Genomic DNA, 20,862 nt, shown 5'->3' with positions numbered 1-20,862 from the left:
ACTGAGTCCAAATTCTCGACAACTCAAAATTCAAACCCTATGTCTGAGAGCGTTGCCCAAATGCTCCTTGAACTCTGACAGGTTTGGTGCCATGACCTCTGCCCTGGGCAGCCTGTTCCAGTGCCCAACCACCCTCTGGTGAAGAACCTTTCCCTAACATTCACCTGAACCTCCCCTTACACAGCTCCATGCCATTTCCTCAAGTACTGCTGCTGCCATCAGAGAGCAGAGATCAGCTCAGTCCCTCTGTTCCCCTTGTGAGAAAGCTGTGCACTACAATGGAGTTTGACCTTTGGCCTTCCCTAAGTTGAACAAATGTAATTTACTGCAGTAGGTGAGTTGGGCTTCGGTTTGTTTGCGGACATGCTAATTGTTCTTCTAACACTAGAATTTCTTGTGGAGTTCTTGTGTAACACGTCCTTCCTCCTGGAAGGTCTCCAGTAATGATGTGACAGCATGGCATGCCCTGAAAATGAGAACAGAAGGGTGGCCTGGTTCTGCCACAGCATTTTTAGAGAGGTGACAGCCACATGCTTTCCCCCATAGCCTAGTGAGGTATACATATTGGCAGCAGGGCACTGTTTTAGGACTGCGGCTCAAGCAATGTCTAAAAATGTCATCTTGCAGGATGGTGCAAATGCAGTGTTTCCCAAGAAGGCTAAGAGACCTTGTGTCTTATCAGACTGGAATGAAATCTCAAGCTCAAGAAGGATTGCAGAATGTGCCTTGGATAGTGAGAAAAAACATGTAGATACATATTCTAATATTTCAGCTACAAGCTGTGCTCTCGCCTATTCAATTTAGGTAGTTCCAACTGATTTTGGCCCGTGTGAAGAAGAAGAGATGGGGATATAGGAAAAGGTTGGAACTGAGGGAGAGGATGAATTCCGGAGGTGGTGCAAGTACCAGGATTCCTTACAGTAGGCTGGTGATCCTTCAGGGAATATTTCTGAATTTCAGTCGTTATGTATAACACAGTAACCTGCCAGAAATCTAATTTCCATAATTCAACATGCTTTTGCCTCACTTCAGTATAATCTATATCCTCAAAATTATTAAAGTAATATTTTTTTTATTTGTCAAAACAGGTCCATATCGTAACATATCAGCCATTTTGGTGTTTTGTGGCAAGACTGCCACAATGCATTTTCAAGTAACCAAAGAACATCTATTTTATTTTCTATTACCAAAAATAAATAAGTTCTTTACCATTATACAGAATTAACATGTACTAGAATACTGAATTAAAACAGTATTAGGTAAACTAAAATATACTATATTCTAGCACATTTTAATTCAACGTAGCACTAAATTCTCTGAGAATTAATATGTTGCATCCTAGTCTTTTGCAGCTTTTCATGTACTCCAGTATAAAAGGGACTCAGGCAGCAGACATACAGAATTGAAAGCTTTTCCTTGAACCCAATTACTTAGGATAGAATTCCGTTAATATCAATAAATAATCTCCACAGGAAGCCTTTTCACGGTGCCAGATATGTTCCTTCAGGGAGAGAATGTTGTGCAAAACTTCACTAGGACATAAGGTCTCATTCTGGGGGGAGCAGTTTTTTCTTAGCTATGTTTAAGACACTAAGCAATACAAACGAGAGCCTCTCACCATAACAGGGCAGTGGACGCCTAGTCTGCAGTCCAGGACTACGTGTGATTGAAGCAGGTCCTCTAAAGCTCTATAGGTAAGTGCAGGCTATATAGAACCTGAATGCCTCTGGTCATCTTGGTTGATTGGTACTCCACCTGTAAACTGCCTGGGTCCTGTGCAAGAGGTACAGCATCCTTCGTCTCCTCCTGCTCTTATTTCTGAAGGCCAAACCATAACCTTTAAATCACTTAAAAGGGATTTGGATGGAAAGCACTGTAATTACACTCTCTGCAAAAACGCTAACTTGAGAATTACTTGGCATTTCCTGTGAGACTTTGCTTAATTAGGTCATCATAACTTGCATAACTACATTTAAAACCTAGAGGTTGATGTGTTCTTTACCATAGAGACTGATTTTGTTCTTGAGACAGGCCTTCAATATTTGTTTTTCAAACTGTCCCTGCAAAATTTACTTAATTGTCTGTGGTAACAAGATTGAAGTTCTTCCACTGGTCACTGAAGTTAGATGCTGCAGTCTTTATGCAAACTTCAGTACATACTAATGAAGGTAATTATCTGAAGAGATGCCTCAAATCTGCCAACATTAGAGGCCCCTTTTTTAACTTCTACAATACAAGAAAATATTTGTTCTAAGAAGTTCACAGTCTAAAACTATAACACGACAACAAAAGAGAAAGAAATTATTAGTTATGAATAGATTTGTTTCCTTATTTCCTTATTTCCATGATTGCTACTCATTACATCCTAGTATAAAATCAGGCCATAATACTACTGAACCAAATCTCAAGTCTTTTGTTTCTAAAAGCACTGTAGTAAAAAAAATAATGCTGTTTTTAACAGAAATTGCTATATACGGTTTGAGAGATAGAAAAGTGAAAATCACTTGATTTGCTATCTTCTGATGTGATCAATAGTCTTCTGAAGTATCACCACTGGTAATAATATCTGTGATCTCATCAGATTTGCTACTTCGATGAACACCCATAAATTTCAATTAATACAGTGTATTTTTTTTCCCTGCAATTATTCAAAATTGGATTTTTCACAGCAGGACACCTATTTTATAATTATTCCTCAGCATTCAGGATAGAAACTAGGTGAGGGAAATATGATAATTTATTGGTCTGTTAGAAGAAGAGATTCAATGAGTCACTAGGAAAGTGCAAATAACTATATTCAGTAAGATTTATACAGAGTTTTTTATTATTGCTTCATTGCGGATATGTGTAGGGGTGGGAAAGAACTATAATTAAGGTCACTAGTACTTCCTCTGTTTTATTCTTAATTTTCTAAAGGTTATGCTTGTTAACAGGAAAAAAAAAAGCTTTTAACTGGTAGATCGCTGGCTTGAATTCAGCCCAAATGAATGGACGGTTATGCAATGTCATGTGTAGAATGTGTTGATGAACTCAGCAGAGCGTAGCTATGGTTATGGCTTCAGCAATGCTTGGCAGACGGGTCAGCCATCTTGGCAGGCTGCAGTGGGACAGAATGGGCCTGGAGTGTGATCGAGTGGGATTACAGTCATAGAGAAACTGATGACTATAATCCAAGGTGCTCAAAGAGGCGTAGGGCTCTCCAAGATTATAGGTTCTGACTTAGATACAGTAGTTTAGGATGTTATCCCTCCAGATGTCTGCAGCACCTCTGTGACGATTATAGCATCTCAGCAGCATGACATGGGAGGGAACAGCTTTTTAAAGGCTTGGAGAAATGTGGAAAAATATGTGAGATGTCTGGTTCTCAGACAGCAAGAAGGCATCTGACTTGATTGTCAGTTTGGAGGTGGGATTCTCCTTGCAAAAAATGCCGTATTCCCAGTGATGCACATATATATTTCTAATAATTCCTTAATTCAGAATATTCATATTGTTAAAATTACTGTTTCCTCAAGCGATACTCCTGGTAGCTTCTTTTCTCTGACTGCACTGGAGGCAACAGGGGAAATTAACATGTGCCAACACTCACTAGATCCAAGAATGTCATGTAGAATGATGCCTACGTGCATTTATTTTTTGGACCTGCTGTGATTTGATCTGGCAGCCTGCTGTCCTTCAAGTCATGTACTACCAATGTGACCTCAGAATGTAACACAGATAGTACATAATAACATGCTATTGCTACAACCTGACAAAAGCCACATTATCAATCGGGGATGTGAAAGACAGAATACACAAATGGTTCAATTACAAATAATTTTTAAAGGTAGCATCATTAAACAATGCAGCTGTAAATGCAACTTTCCTTCCTTAAATAGGTAGTCATTGGTGAAAATCGGAGAAATTGCTCGCTATTTGACTTTTGTACAACTTCAAACACTCAAATTGCTCTTTATCAACTACTTTATCGTGTAGTAGCATAAATACCCTTTACCATGCAGTAGCATAAATAATTTCCAAGTAGATTAATACTGGAAATACCTGCCAATACTTAATTTTCCTGATTTTGACATAAAAAAAATGACGTGTCCTTCTAAAAGCCTGCATCAAACACTTCCTGTCACAAAGATCAAGAGCGTTGAGTTATTTATTTACTGGACACGCATACAGAGATATGTACACACCTGGCCAAACTGAAGGGTAGTTCTTAAGCTTCTGTGTTTACTCTGCTCTGATGTTTGCACAGCAAAAGACTGCTGCCTATGAATGGATGACTATATGAGTATCACACAGAGAGCTTGATTCTCATTTTAAAAATACATTTGTCGAAAAGTTCGTGGCATTATCTTATCTCACAGTGCTGTAAGAAATCTCTTGAAAACATTAAAGCATCTACTTAATCTACTCAAGCACCTGGACATAGTAACTGCAATACCAAAACGAACAAACAAATAAACAAAAAAACAACAAGGAAATGCACTTCCAGCAAATGGTCCAAATCATATGCAGTATCACAAACTTTTGAGTCTAGAAGTGGGATGACAGAACAGAAACATTAATGCCATTCCGATCTGTAAGAAACCCAGACAGTTAGCAGTTCCTAGATATCTGAATTTGAGTCATTCAGTAATGAAGATATCTGAATGTAACAGATAAACAGTATGTTTTTTTATTTTGTATTCCCCTACATTTTCCAATAAATAATTTTAAAAAATCAAGAATAATCACTTAAAGCAAGCTTTCTTTCCTCAAAAGGTTTCTAACTGCATCATTATGGAGTAAACACATGTACACTTGAAAGATTTGAAGGCAGGAAAGAATAGTTTACCGAATCTCAAGAAGTGACTGCTGTCAACACTGAGAATAATCTGTATTGACTGTCCAATCTCTGCTTCATTTCTCTGGCTGTTTTAATAGGTGACTACAGTTGCTGTAAAATTTGTAGAAAGAGACACAATTCATAATTGTAATTGCATAGTAGATTGTAGCATGTAGACTCTTACTTTTAGACTCTTTCCCACTAGAAACATGAAACAGATTTATCCCACCTGATAGACAGCAGTATGAGTGCTGTGCGTCACCTGACTGGGACATCAGCTTATGGGTATAGAAATTGCTCATGACCAGCAATCTTAATTACTGCATGGCTTTCTTTACTTACCCTAGCTCACTGCTCATGAATACTGACAGAACCCGTTTTACAAGACTGTATGTTGTTGGCATACAGCTCTTGTATTTAGAACAGGCTTCATTCTTACTGGTTGGACAATGTACACTTTGTACTTACTGTGAATGTTTGCAGTTAAATAACACATGCGCTATAATGCACCTGTATTCTTTGGAACCTGCAGACTGTTTAATAAGAACTAACTGAGAAAACACGTTTTTAGCTTTTCCACAGAAAAAAAGAGCCTACTTCAGCCAAGCTGCACAGAGGCATGAGGCAGACTGAAGCCTAGAGTCAGCATATGCTTCACCGTCATCACTAAGAAGAGTATGTGAACCTCTGTTTGTGGGAATCCATTTTCTGAAAACTGGAAAAATGTCACTGGAAAATTTAGCAAATGTTAACTACAGCAGTGGTGTTTTCAAGCTCCTTTATATTGATCATAAAAGATGTGCAGAAGTGAAAAGCTGTAATTCTGTTATCATCACAACTGCATATTCTCAGAAGAGATTAATTGCAGAAAGAGCCTGCTATTAATAGTCCTTTTTACCCAGTAGAACCACATTTCTTTACATTTTTCCCAGGGTGTCCACACCTTCCTTGCATGATGATGCCCAAAGTTAGACACAGCATTTCAGAATGTCACTTGCGTCACGCAGAAAAGGGACTATTACCCCTCTTCTCCATGACGTGCTTCTTCTCTATATGCAGACTGGAATAGTATCAGCTGCTTCTCCCCCTGTATCACATTTCAAGAGCGTGGCTACCAATCTGCTGGATGGGGGTTTGGCAACTGACCTCAACAGGAGCAGGTTCACATCTCATCTCCAACTGGCTGAGTCTGCCAGTCCCTAAGGGCTTCTCATAGCGTTTCTGAGGAACAGGTCACTGTCTTCATCTTAAATACTAAGTCCAGTAATACTACTAACTAATTTGGTGAGTAATTACTAGTGTGAATAATAGCTTTCTCCTAGATGTGAAATATTACTGAGACATTTGCTATATTCTGTTGCAGCTTGTGATTTCAGCATATCACTTCATTAGTACCTTTTTATTTAAATAATATTGATCACCACACTATAAAAATACACAACACGCTACCCATGATATTTGGGTACTCAGTGAAGACTAGGATGAAACGACTACCAATTTCTATGTCATTTTATTAGATTTCTCTCTCTTTGCTATTTTTCACTTCCTTTTTTTTTTTTTTTTTTTTTTTTTTTTTTCTCATTAACAATCAGCAATTCTCCTCTTAGAATCAGATAGGAAAACTACCTAGACACAGCTCATCTTCCTTTTGAAAACATGAAATCAGAAAACACAACATATTCAATGAAGTTCAGAAACAAAACAGGGCTGATTTGGCTATTAAGCTTTACATTAAAAACAAAATACTTATGGCTCTGTTATTTATTGTTCTCTTAGTAGATTCTCCCCTTTTGCACAGCCTTTCTATTCCACGTTAAAACATGTTCCCAGTGAGACTTTGGAATAGACTGTTGAAGATACGTCAGATACACTGCCTCTTGAGCCACATACAAACACGTAGGAAAGAGCAGGCTGTTCTTCCTTGCACTGTTTTATTCTGAACACTATTCTATTTTAGCAGTAATAAAAGAAGAAGCCTGGCACTGAGGTGCATTAAAAGGAGTATGGCCAGAAGGAGCCATAGGAGGAGATTCTCCCCCTCTACTCTGCCCTGGTGAGGCCGCATTTAGACTACTGTGTCCAGTTCTGGGTCCCCCTGTTCAAAAAAGATGGACTCCTAGAAGGAGAACAGAGGAGGGCTACAGAGATGATTAAGGGCCTGGGGCATCTCCCTTATGAGGAAAGACTGAGTAACCTGGGTCTGTTCAGCCTGACATCTCAAGGGAGGTGGGAGGCAAATGGATGAGGCCAGGCTCTTCTTAATGGTGTGCAGCCATAGGACAAGGAGCAATGGCCTAAAACTTGAACACAGAAGTTCCATACAAACATGCAGAAGAACTTCTTTATGGTAAGGATGATGGAGCACTAAAACAGATTGTCCAGAGAGGTCCTGGAGTCTCCTCCTATGAAGATATTCAGGACCCATCTGGATGCCTACCTGTGTGACCTATGGTAGTGCACCCGCTTTAGTCTGGGGGATTGGACTCAATGACCTCCTGACATCTCTTCCAACCCCTGCTATTCTGTGATTCTGCAATATACATCCAGTGTTTGGGTTCTAGACATCAGTACTCATGCTTGTGAATTGTGTGCCATTCAGATTCACTACTGGGAAGATATGAAAAAGATGTCACAAAACAACTGAGATTACATTTGAATGACTTATATGTGGAAAGTGACGTGGAAATAACTAGACAGTTTTGGACTCTGCTCATTTTTGTCACAGATTTATGCACTGTTGTCTTAAAGGGATATTTACTTGCTACTGTGATTTATCACATCATATGATTACACCAGATTTCATTTATCCATTTGCAGTTGTAGAAATTTTGAAAATATGAACTTGAAAGACACGAAAACAGGAGCAAAATAAAGGGATCAAAAATACACTGCTTTTAAAATACGAGGTTTTATCTATTTTCATGAAAAGTAAAGAGTTAATTCAATATTTTCCAATATTCAGGATCAATATATTATAAAAACATAGAATCAGAGAATGGCTTCGTTTGGAAGGGATCTTAACAGTCATCTACCTCCAATTCCATTGCTGTGGGCAGGGCTGCCACCCACTAGATTAGGCTGCCCAGGGCTCTATCCAACCTTGCCTTGAATGCCTCCAAAAACACAGCAATATTCACTAAGCTGCTTCAAATTTCTAGAAAAACTGATTTCTTACATCTAGCAGTGGAATCACTGAAGAACGTAAGAACGTTATGAGTCTGAAGTTGGCTAAGCGAACTGACTGCTGCACTGGAAATGTCAGAACCATACAAATCCAACAGTCAGTTTAATTCTGGTAAAATTAAGGCATGTGATCTCTTTAGTCTTCCATCCTATTCAGGCATCTTTCCAAATATATTACTGAGCTTTTGTATTTTAAGATAAATCATCATGCCACTCACCTTCCTGACATAATGTCAGTTCTTCCTTGATCTCTAACATCTAAGCTAACAACACTGAACTCTTGGTTTGCAATATTCCCTTACAGAGAATCACAGATTACTCTGTTCCATGTTCCTCTTACTTTTCTTCTTACACTCTTCATCCTGTCTAATCTCATAAAAAAAAAACAAAAAAACAACAAACCCCAAAACTACCAATTCTATGCTGGTTATGTTTCATCTCCAGATTTGCCACCTGTTTAGATTAAGATCTGAGTAAATAGCTGTAACAAGACTAAAATTCAGAAATCTTCACCCTCTCCAAATTCTCACTGTGATCTTCTACAGCATTCTAAAAAATACTACATTTGTCTACATTACTCAGGTCTATAATCTGAATCCCATAAATCTTTTTTAGATCTCTCTGTCTCTAAACTCTCTCTACTTCTGCTGTATTGCAGATTTTCATGGAATAAAATGTTCTGCATGTTAGGCACTGGCAAATACGGAATGCAGCTGTAAAGATCTTTCTTTTTTTTCTAGCGTTCTGCCATTTCCTCTGAAATACATCTCTAACTCTCCATTTCCTGTAAAAACAAAATCAAAGGAGCCCACATTTCAGCAACAAGTGTTAATTGATGTGGTCAAGTAAAACCGAATGCACCAACAACCACTGTGTAACCCATATCATGTGTTTAAAAAATAAAAATAAGACCCTTTTTCAATATAATTCAAATATGCACCAGTGTAGTAGAATTTTAAAATAAATTACCATCCGCTAGTGAAATTTCACACCGTAAGAAACGTTTTCACAGTATAGATTTTGTTGAGCTGAACTTCAACGTGGAACAAATATTTATGATGTAGTTATAAATAGCGTTTATAATGGAAATGTTGACTGCTGTGATAATATTCCCATGTGATAGACCCTAATGCATCTTGTCCTTAGCTAATGGACACTTGGACAGACCAACATAGAAATTTAATGGAGCAGGACAGTAGTGGTCCAGTTCTGTGTCCTGGAGTCAGTGCTTCTTTTTGGGGGCAAGCGAGTAATTTTGAACTGGAAAAAGGAGGCAGTTAAAACTCTAAGGTAGCACTGACCTCTTTCTTTCATACTTCCCATAGTGGCAGCTCAGAGAGGTATACCTAAGGCTAGCTTTTAAGAATGTACTTGTCAGTCCAGCTAGCTTTGCAGACAGATTTGATAGCCTTTACTAGGCAATCCACAAGTTGTATCTAGATGTAAATTAACTAGTTCAATACTTAATAGAAGCCTGACAAAATTACAGTGATTTCAATTGCTTTACTTCTCTACAGGAAATTGGCTCTCTGTTATTAGCTTAAAAAGTTAATTATGAGCTCTTTCCTCCCCCCCTAAGTAAGTCACTTCATTATGTCACTCAAAATCATGTTGGAAAAACTGAGAAAGCATCCTGGAAAAATGAAATTGGTTCATTTGCAACCTCTCCTCCCTTTGCTTTCTCTCAAGCCTGCTCTTTGTCCCAGGTGCATTCAGGAGGTCTGGGGAATAAGCTGAGCCAAGCATGTGTGTTTGTCAGTGTGGCAGGATGGGTGCATAAAGCCAACAAGTCCTCACACTGAGCAGGACAAAAGATATGAGTGGGGACACCCATATCTGGGACTTGACAGGACTGGTGATAAATTTGGAAGTCATGTGGCTAGCCAATAGTTAGAAAAATAAAGAACAGAACAAGAATAATTCTTGAAGCCCACCTTTTCTTTTAGCCCATCTTATTACTTTGACTATCAGATACAACTCCAGTGCCTTTATATACTGCTGTATACAGAAGTGTAAAAAGAAGATGGAAGAAATAAACTGTAGAGAAGAGGTGTCACAGGAAGAATCTAGACTACAGTTGCATGAGCATGATGTAGCAGTATGTCAAATCACTTAAAAAAATGAAGAGACTTTTATATGACTAAGAATAACTAGTGAGCTTCCTTACCCTTTAAGGCACAAACTGATAGCATAGCTGGTAACTCTAATCAGGGAAAAATGTTCACTGTAATTGGCTTCTTAAATAAAAATATCCGGCCCCATCCACATGCGCTTAGCCAGAACATTCCTGTTAATTAGCACCAGGAAGAAATCTCTCCTTCCTGTCCATATGGAGTTTGCATTTAGTGAACTGGAGGCGATGGAGACGACAGAGAGAAGGAAGATGGGGAGGATGTGCTTTCTTCCGAGATTACAGACATCAACATCTGGTCAAAAGAAAGTTTAAAACACAGCTTCTCTTTAAGACATTATTTCTTTTAGAAATCAGCAAAAATTTCCTACTGCTTGAAATGCTTTTATTTCTGAAACTTTATTGCAAAATGTCAAGTAATACTATTTCTGTAACAGTACCCTAACATTATAGGAAATAATGGTGCTAAATACTAATAATTCTTTTTATTAGAAAATTTTCATTTGCTGCTCATATATTTCATCTAAAATTCTGTTCACCTCTCTAGCATGGGTTAACTGTTAAATTGCTTCTTGATTGCTGTCATGCCTTGCTCAGGAGGTCAAAGGCTGGAAGAATTTTCTGGTGAGCAGTGTGTATTCTTCAAGCAGTTGGTTGGCTTGACAAATAATCTGCCATAAAACAATTCAGATTTGAATTTTCAGAGCTAAATTGCTCCATGGTAAAGTGCCCAGACTCTTACCCTGCAGCAAAGTAGTTTTACCCTCTTTCATGTAATCAAATGTTGTTCATTCAAACTGAATGAAAGAACAGCATACATTTGCTGCAGGATATGCATGCATACAGACAATTACAGCTTAGCTGTCCAGCCTGTGTAAGTTCATACTTTAGTTTACCTCCTGACAGCATGTTTACAAGAGTAAATGCTAGAGATGCCTTGTAGAATTTAGCATAAATAGGTCAGTCACATCCATTAAACTTGTTCAAGATTAGAACAATCTTCCCCCTTTTTACTGGGTGCCAAAAGCCTTTCTTTTCTATTACATCTTCCATTAGTCATTTACCCTTCTCTAGGCTTTAACAAGTGACACAAAACAGCCTTTATTATTTTTCTCTAAGCAAAGAAAATCTCAAACTGTCCCTAGATGACTCCTTTGAATGAGAAAATGGCTCAGGTTTCATTTGTTTCCTGTCCTGATATGCTCTTTTCTGTCACATCTGCAAGTTTAGTGATGCCTGGAGGAAACAAACAGGTCAGCGCTGGCATTTCTCAAAATTTGTTTTATTTGGTAATAAAGAGGCCTGTAAAGTCTGGTTTCTATAAAGACTGGAACACTTGTTCAATCTATGCAGCCTACAGCCTTGTGGGTAGCACTCTGCAAAGATATGCCATGATTACATCTATCAATCACTAGCCAAATCTGTTCCACAGCTAAAGTAGAAGTGAAATTTTTCCTGAGTCCCAGCTGAACAAGCTTACATGAAACAGCTCCTTGTAGGCTTATGACCACTTAGACTATGGTTTAGATCTTTCCAATCATGTTTGCTTTCCCAATATGCAAATATTAAGGTAATTATTTACTGGCAAACTAAATTTGAAGATTTCTGTAGTGCTTCAATCTTCATGATTCAGACTGACACTATTATTCGTACCTACTGAATGCTACTTTGCTTCCTACCACTTTGTTCTCATTTCAATCTCATTTCGAGCCACATTAAAAAGCTAGAACCTCTTGGCAGTTCTTGACGAATGTTTTAATGAACGTAACATGAGAGAGAAAAGCAATTGGGAAGTGAGAACTGTCATGGTACAATGATTTATGAATATTCACTGTAATTATAAATTGTGTATAATACTAGGATATATAGCCCAGAGTGTCTCATATTAAAAATCTGAAATTTGAGAGCTTTATCAAAGATTTTCATATTTATTCAAATGCACCTAGACCTTAGATAATGCAGAAATCACTTCTTTAGACAGAGAAAAATGCTCAACTTCTTTACAGAAAAGTGTACGTACTTTAAATTTTCTCTCTTTTTTGTTGATTTGCTACATACATTTACTCCTTACTGACAGCATACCTCCTGATCACTCAAAGCTCTTTAAGCTTAGGGAGAAAAATTACATTTTCCCATCACAAGTTATTTTCAAGAAAACTTAGCACAAAGGTAAACTTCTTCTGATGAATTTCTTGGTGTTGCATTTCATCCAATCATGTACTTTTTTTCTCGAGTCCCCTAGTCATTTCTTTATCTCAGGGGCTTAGCAGCTTTGAAATGCTTTCAATCCAGGTACTTTAACTCCATCATTTTTATCTTCAACCAAGTTCTCCTTTTACAGGGTGTCCACTATTAGTTCTTAGCCTGGAACAGGCTGCCCAGAGAGGTTATGGATGCCCCGTCCCTGGAGGTGATCAAGGCCAGGCCCTGGGCAGCCTGGTCCAGTATTAAATGGGGAGGTTGGCCCTGCATGTGGCAGGGGTTTGGAGATTCATGATCCTTGAGGTCCCTTCCAACCCTGGCCATTCTGTGATTCTGTGATTCTTAGCATGAAGTAAAATTAGGATTTCTTAAGTTGTGACTAATGAGATGAACTGCTACTATAGACTAGAAGTTCATCAACTGATGAAAGAATGAAATAATGAAAAAAAGAAAATGATTTCAGTATCATGGGAGTAAATATGAGCCATTAATATGATGAATCCGAAGACAAGGATGTATAGAAGCGATTTCCAACAGTGAAAGGTACATACTGATAATTATGTTAAAGCCTGTAAAGTCTTACTATTCAAAATACTTCTGTAGAGCATTGTCTAGAATTCTGGTCATCTATGTGAAACAAGGTCACCCAAGAAAGACACATTTAAACCTGGATACAAATGTAGACTGTAAGACTTAGAAGCCTCAACCCTTCTCCTAGTAACACTGTAAAAACAACCTCAATTTCTGTTTATTTATGTTCTCTGATGTCTTACGTTGCTATCATCTTGAATAAGCTATTAACAAGCCAAAGCTGTAAGCCAGATTCCAACTTTTTGACACTTCACTTTTTAATACAAAGCAATATTAACAAATAATTAAAAAATGAAAACAAAATCTGGGGCAACATGCAATCTTCACTACCTAACTACTGTTTCTGAAAAAATGACAACATTCAAAATGGAATAATATTTAATATTTAACTGTGAGGAAGAAAGACTGGCCACAAACCAAAACCAATCTACAATTACCTGGTTGGTAGAAATTTGGTGAAAGTTCTCGGGCAACTGCTCTTGCAATATCACATTCCTGACGAGCAGCCTGAGCAGCCTGATCCGCAGCATCAGCTTTAGCTCTTGCATGTGCAGTTCTGTACAGAGTAGAAAACAAGTTATATGCAGAGGAGTCTCTTACATGTTGCACCAGTAATGACAGAATAAAGTATTGCTTCCCTTAGCTACTGTACACTGTACTGTACAGTACACTGCTATGCCCAACGCTCTCTTCAACTGCAAATCAAAGCATACAAATTACTCTTCTCAGTTCTTCAGCCCTGCTCATCCTTGTATCATATTTATTTGTAGATACGCAATTTACAACCCAGCTTTATAAACTTTCTAAGTAAGAAAATAAGAAGTATCTAAATGAAACAGAGATGATGATTACATGGTCAAATGCTAACACATGGAACACAAAGTGTACAGGAGGTCAGACTGGGACACTACACTCTTGAACAGGGAGCTCTGTGACCAGGACACACAATCTTCTGAGAGACCGCAGAATGCCTTTAAAAAAAACACAACACTTTTACAACATTTCCTGCCTATGCCAGAGGGGTTGGAACTTGATGATACTTGAGATCCATTTCAGTTCAAGCCATTCTATGATTCGATGATTCCATGATGCAATTTCAAAGTTAATGATCAATGCTGGGTAAAAAGCAAAATTGTGGTACATTGGCCCAAAAATTTGAGAATGTCTCCCACAGTCAGACTATGTTGGAAATGAATAGGATCAAAAACTCATGTCTGATACTTCAATAGGCATTTGTATAAGTGGGGACTTAACATGCTTACATTCTTGTAATTCACTGAATTTCAAATCCAAAACAGTGTGGAAAAGGCAACTTTCAAAAGTCAAGAAAACAGTCCAGAATACCTTCATGAAGTAATCTGCCCTCAGCTTCTCCCTTTTTTTTCTTCTGTTTTTCTTAAAAAGTCTTAAGAATAGCTTGTCAAATGCCTCTCACTTCAGACTGTGCAAACTGATTGCTGCATCACTGCGTGATTGCATTGCTTTTTCTCCCATCTTCCTTCATCAGTTCATTTTTAAATGGTCATCTGTTTAAAAATCCTTGATGGCAGCACTTGCTGCGTCTTTCAGTGCTAGCAGATAGCCTAGAGCTGTAAAATGATTCATTAGAACTAAGGGGAAGCTAAACATAGCAAAACAGCAGTTTTTCAGACGTACTCAAGATATGCATAACATTTCTGAAACAGTTATATTCAATTTCATCATCTCAGGAGTTTTCTTACTGTGCTCTTGTTGAAAATTGAAAAAAAAAAGAGTGAATTAGGAAGACGATAAAAGCAACCATTTGTAACCCATGGGCCTGGTAATATTATTCAAAAGAAATAAGATAAATGAAAGCCTCAAATTTTCTATTACTTCTATCTAAAAATTCAGTTTTATTTTCAAGGAATAAAGAGAAGTTCTGTGTGTTTTAGACAAAGGAAGAATTATAAGTTAGCACTGACTTGGATGAGTAGGAGATTAACAGTGTGGTAGACTTTGCATTTCTAAAAAGATGCTTAATCCCATAGGGTTCTAGTATAAACACAGACATAAAAAAATCCCACAGTTTCATCTGTGGTGCCTGGAGAAACATCTATAAACACGTATGGGGATAAAAGCTGAATGTTATTTCAAAGCTTAGATTGTCATAATTTAATGGATAAATATCAGCTCAAGTTGCCTTCTCATCGGTCCCCCTAGGTCTCTAAAAAAAAGATTACAATAGCAAATGAGCGACAACACCTTTAACTTGTAGTCAGGATCAGGAAAGAAACTGTTACAAACACACTGTATAATGCCATATGTACTCTGTGCAGTTCATGAATGGTTGTACGGTATGTACTTGCTTAGTAACAGTAATCAAAACTGTTCTTTCTCTATAATCATTATTTTCAATTAGTTGAGCTATTCTTAGTTCCTGCATAATTATGTCTATGTAGCATAAACCTAATGAAGCAATCATAGCACTGGGACACTGTTTTATGAGACAATAATGTCTGCACATGGATAAACTAGACTCTGATCATCCTATTGTGATCACAGAACAACCAGACAATTCTCATGTAAAAATAGTCTAATGCTATTGTCACAGTTGCAGTAGACATTTTGAAAGCTAATACACTAAATGACCAGTATTGGAAAACTGTACTGCTAGTTGTTTATTGATGTGAATTTTCTGTAGTATTATAGCCAAGAAGCAAATGACACATCCTGTCTAAGCATGTATGAAAGTGGCAGAGGCACTGAACGGAGACACAGATAATGAGCTACTGATGCTTGGCCACATGCAGCTGGGCGGAAGCAAGCCACAGTAGGAACACACAGGAACAGAAGGTAAACAAACGGTGCCTTGCTTGGCTACTCAGACCTTTCATTTTTTTTAACCTATCAATTCCTGCTGTTCTGCTGCTTTCACACCGGCAGTCAGGAGCCTTAGCAGATCAGGATGGAGTGGTTGCTGAGATGTGTGCTGTCGATACTCCAAAAATCCACAGCAGAGAGGGATGAGGCAGTATGAGCTATAGGAAAGCAGAGACAGAAGAGCAGTACCAGTGTCCTGCTCCCATGCAGACCTTCTGCCAGCCAAACAGCAATGTGTGCACATGGCCATGCTGAGACATCTCCCTAATGGCCTCTTCAGTGGGCACCAGCACGATACTTGGCAAATGGAGAAAGAACAGAAGAAATGGGAAGAGTATGGCTTTTGTATCTAACAGAGCTGTGCATTCCAGCTGTGAACACGTGCTTTTCACTTAGTGCTATTTGCTTTCTACCACGTTGGTGTCAGGATACTTTACTAATTGGCATTTTTTGTTTCAATTTGCAATCATATAGTCAGATTTTTTTTTTTATTTCTGCACGCTCACTTCTGTCAGACTCAAACAATTTTCCAGCTTTTTCATTGGCATTTTTTGAGCTTCACAATTTGAGGGACAGTGTGCCACCTAACTGATGAGTTCACTGTAGTCCTAAATGCATTCACAGTTATTTCTGTTACAGGAATCAGGCTGTACTTACATTAAAAAATGAACCCACAGCAACAGTCACAAGTTCAGACATAGCACTGGTATGGTATGTGGAGCCTGTAAACATACCAGCCTACATCATAATTGAATAAGGGCCGCAGAACCACTGATTAACTGCATAACTACTACTAGTAGAAACTTCATTTAGACTCCCTTTAGTGTCAGATTTTGAAAGCCTAAACTTTCTAGACTGTGGGACAACTGATACTGCTACTGGTATCTTTTTTCTTCTCTGGTTGGTTGTGTTGGTAAATGTATAGATGGATTCTGAGCCACACTCAAGTGATTATAAGCACGGATTTAGAGAGGATCATACTGTGTCCCCTTCCTGCCACGCTACAAGCAGATTTCCATCTACTTATGTCTCAAAAGTGACTTGGAGGGGGAATAGTGAGGGCTGAAGAGCTTAAACATTATCTAGCATTCTGTAGCAACAATGCTTCTATACAATACCATTTGTCTTGAATGCATTATGTAATATTTATCTAAATTTAAACTCCAGTTAGAACTGTCAATTACCCGTGAGATTATTTTGTATTTCCATTATATCCTTCAATGTATTTGTAATTCATGTCCAGTCAGTGTCAAGTGAAAATGTAAGCAACATATTTACTTTCTTTCATTCATGTTTCAGCTTATATTAAGCACAGGGATTCCAACATACAGCTTGCTGAGTATTATTTGATATAATTTTCTCACTTTTCAGTTTGCCAATATATGAACCGCAATTATGTACCTAAATACAAATTATCATAAATTAATAATCTTAATAATGTTACTAATAGGTTTCCATATTTAAAAAAAAAAAAAATCAGTAAAGATTAAACCTGCATAAAATACTCAGAGATGTACAAGGGCAGCTCAGAAAGCAATGCCTCCTATTTTATTATGTTGGCCCATGACATCAGAGGGAGATGTTGTTGCTGTGGCAGTAGAGGTTGAACCCACCAACATTCCGTCACATTTTGTTGCCGTGCGACAGACGGCAGTCGAAGGGCACTTTGACAAAATGGTGTCTGACATGGAAGTGTGTCTGAAGCAAAGGTGTGTCACTGAACTCCTTCATGTGGAAAAACCGGTATGCACTGACATTCACTGACACTTCTTGCATGTTTTTGGAAACCAAACAGTGGACGTGAGCATTGTGAGATGGTGGATGGTGTGTTTCAGCAGTGGTGACAGCAATGTGAAAGACCAGCCATCTGCAGCTGTCACACCATGAAATGAACAGCGTCTTGATCAGCTCAGCTGTGTGAATCAGTGGGTTATGACTAGGGAACTGCATATGGAGATGAATATTGGCATAAATGCATTGGAAACCATGGTGGCAACACTGGAATATCACAAAGTTTGCTCCAAGTAGGTCTCACAAATGCTTCACAGGGGAACAGAAAGAACACCATATGCAAGTTTGTCAGGACCCACTGAACCAACACAAAGCTGAAGGTGACAGTTTCCTACATCATGTAATTACCAGTGATGAGGCATGGTGTCACAGATATGAGTCAGAATCAAAATGCCAGTCCATGGAGTGGTGACTGATGTGCACTGCACTCTGGGAAAGGAAAGGGGCGATCCTTCTGGATGTCCCAGAACCTAGACAAGCCATCAAATCTGATCACTGATCATTTGCTGGCAAAAATGCATAGCTAATGCTGGTGACTATGCAGAAAAACAGTGTTTTGTAGCTGAGAATTTGTTCTACCAAACAGTGTATTGTGTATCCATTACAGTTTCCTTGGAAATAAATAAGATATGTTAATTTCAGAGAGACCTATGTGTTTAATTTATGGCAATCTTCAGGTTTGTCTGACTAACTTCACGTATTGCAGCTTACGACCTATATCATCCCTTCTGAAACTGGAATTCTATTAAAAAAGTCCCTTTTTTTCCTCAATTCTAAAATTCACTTATTTTTTCTAGTAAGCAAAGAATCCTATGCTATTTGTTGCTTTTTTTTTTTTTTTCCATGCATGAAATTTTACAGCCTTTTCTTCTATCTTTTGGAGGTTGAACTCTGCAACATTCCTATAGATATCAAAAGAGTTTGAAGGAGAAGAGATCATGATTAACAGAAAATTTTGAAGGAATAATTCTTCAGTAATTTTTTTTTTACCCTATTTCCAACTATGCATTTTTTGATACAGCAATTGAGAGACTGTCATTTATCAAGTGCACTAATCATCTTGCTCATCTTCTTTCAGTGATAATACTGAGTGGAAAACTATTAACTTATGGTAGGATAAAGTTATGTCTGTGCACAACTGTACAGAGTTACTTAGGAACTCCAGGCTCAGCAACTCAGTATTGTAGAATAGCTCAGAAGTGAGGCTACGTCACTGAATATCAACAAGAAATGGGAGTTTCAGAGAAATAGAGCAGTAGAAGAATTATGTACAGATATTGCAACATGAGAACTTCGTGTCACTGAGAAACTTAAAGTGCTTATGAAGTGCAGATTGAACTGACGAAATGAAGCATATGTCTTCAATCAAGAGAACCAGAACTTAAACTCTCTGAAGTGCTTTATTTGATTAATCTCCATTATGTCTTGCTAGATTTCAGTTTCAAGAAGCTGCTCCCTCTCAAGGAACTGACTTCACTCAAGGACTGGCCTAGCTTGGTACTACTAACAAACTTTCACGTAGTGAAGCATAAGCAGAGCTATTATATGCACAGTGCAGGAACCTTGGCCCACATAATCTTACCCAATGGATTTTGCTTTTGCAAACTCCTCTTTTCCAGTCTCAATTTGTTTCTGCTTTTTTTTTCTAATTTTTTTTTTTCCCAGTTCTATTCCACATCAGAAGAACAGAAAAAATACTACTTTTTCTTAAAAATATGAGAAATGGATGAAATTCCATAGAATTGGCAGACAGTAGTCAATCTGTTTTCAGTACTTCAGAAAATAACCTGAGGGTACTGACTAGTTTGCCAGACGTCAGTCCTGAGCATAAATAACAGCATAAATAAACAGAAATTACATCCACATAGATTTATAGGCTAACAGCACAGAACGCCGGAAACCGTGCCTTAACAAAAAGTAGATTTTGCCAAACACTTCATACATATATAATGATTACAGTCCTAATACTTTATCAAGATTGGCTTGACTTAACATACTTGGTTTTTTTTCCAAGGTTTCTAATTTTTTTATCCTATGGCAAAATAATTAAAAAATTAAACATAAACCATGTCCAATTAAAATAAGGCATATCAAAATGGCTTAAAAGCTAATTCACTGACACATCTCAAAATGCTTGCTCATCAAAATAAAGAGTTGAAACATGCATTTTATTTTAGGAACTGGGTTTTGCTCCAGAGTAGTTAAATATTTTAGTTTTATAACATCACAATAAAATCTAAAGCATACAGTATTAGAGATGGCAGATTACACAACTTTCTGATTCAAACAAAACCCAGAAGGATATTTTATTGCGTTATATCCTAAAGTTCAAGGATAACAGCTTCAAAAAGTATTGCATTTGACTGTACTGAAACAGAGCGCTGTGGAAGGGAAAACCTCATCAGTACGAGAAACTAACATGGAAAGTGGCTTAGGAATATGAGATCAGCTTGCATGGCCCCACACTGCAGCAAAAGGAAGATTTAATGTAGTCTTTCTACAAGTAGGAGACAAAAAATAAGCGTAAACAAGAATTTGTTGTTGCTGTGCAACGTAACTCAGAATCCACAAAACCACTGATGGGACAATACCCAACTCATCTATGTCTCAAGAAGGGAAATGTCAGAATCACAGAATAACCAAAGTTCTGAAAAGAAAAGCTGTTTGACCTAAGCTTATGCAATCTCACATCTACTCCATTACTGGAATAACACTGGGAAGTCACTGATGGTGTACACATGGATACTCAATAGTGGAAATTGTAGAAGACAAAATGGAGAAGACCAACATTTCAGAAAGGCACAGCTGGTACAATCAGTAGAACACGAATTTGGATGTGCTCAACTTTGAAATACTTTGAATAAATTTTATATTAAAAAAAAGATTTCGAAGTCTTGCAAATGATATTAGGCAGTGTACTAAAAATCTTCTTTAATCCATTTTCTGAGAAAAATAACATGGTCTTTTGTTTACAGGAAGCAAGATTAGATGATTTAGAGGCTGTTTACATTACGTATTTCAGGCATCTGACGTCAGTGCCTCATTTGAGACACCCCTCTCACTCAGAAACTTCAAACATTTGCAGTTTGATCCTCTGAACTGCATGGATGACTGCTCCTGCAGTGGTCAGTGTGAGCACACTCTGCTGTGCCTATGAATGTAAATAATCCTACTGTGAACATCAATCTACGTTTTTACTACAGATTTAATCTTAATGCTTGTTTAAAACCTGTTTGCATACTGCTTTATACATCTATGGTCCCCTTTAATAAAAACAGGACTGCTCCACAATTTAAGGGTGTTG

At 37.8% G+C, this 20,862-nt stretch overlaps 1 protein-coding gene across 6 annotated transcripts in view; it reads right to left on the bottom strand.

Annotated features, from left to right (window-relative positions):
- The window catches only part of JPH1 (junctophilin 1), an 85,672-nt gene that overhangs the window by 14,879 nt on the left and 49,931 nt on the right, over positions 1–20,862 (bottom strand). For all 6 annotated transcript variants that reach the window (XM_042808961.1, XM_042808955.1, XM_042808956.1 and 3 more), the window contains exon 3: positions 13,364–13,482. In XM_042808961.1, the coding sequence (XP_042664895.1) occupies positions 13,364–13,482 (119 nt within the window). The remainder of the gene's footprint in view (positions 1–13,363; positions 13,483–20,862) is intronic.

This window comes from Centrocercus urophasianus, unplaced genomic scaffold (genome assembly GCF_019232065.1).
Source record: "Centrocercus urophasianus isolate 14NV4802_14NV808 unplaced genomic scaffold, USGS_Curo_1.0 seq_11, whole genome shotgun sequence".
In the NCBI taxonomy this organism is placed as follows: domain Eukaryota; kingdom Metazoa; phylum Chordata; class Aves; order Galliformes; family Phasianidae; genus Centrocercus; species Centrocercus urophasianus.
Note: the sequence above shows the minus strand (reverse complement) of the source record. Positions and strands in the feature narration are given on the sequence as shown.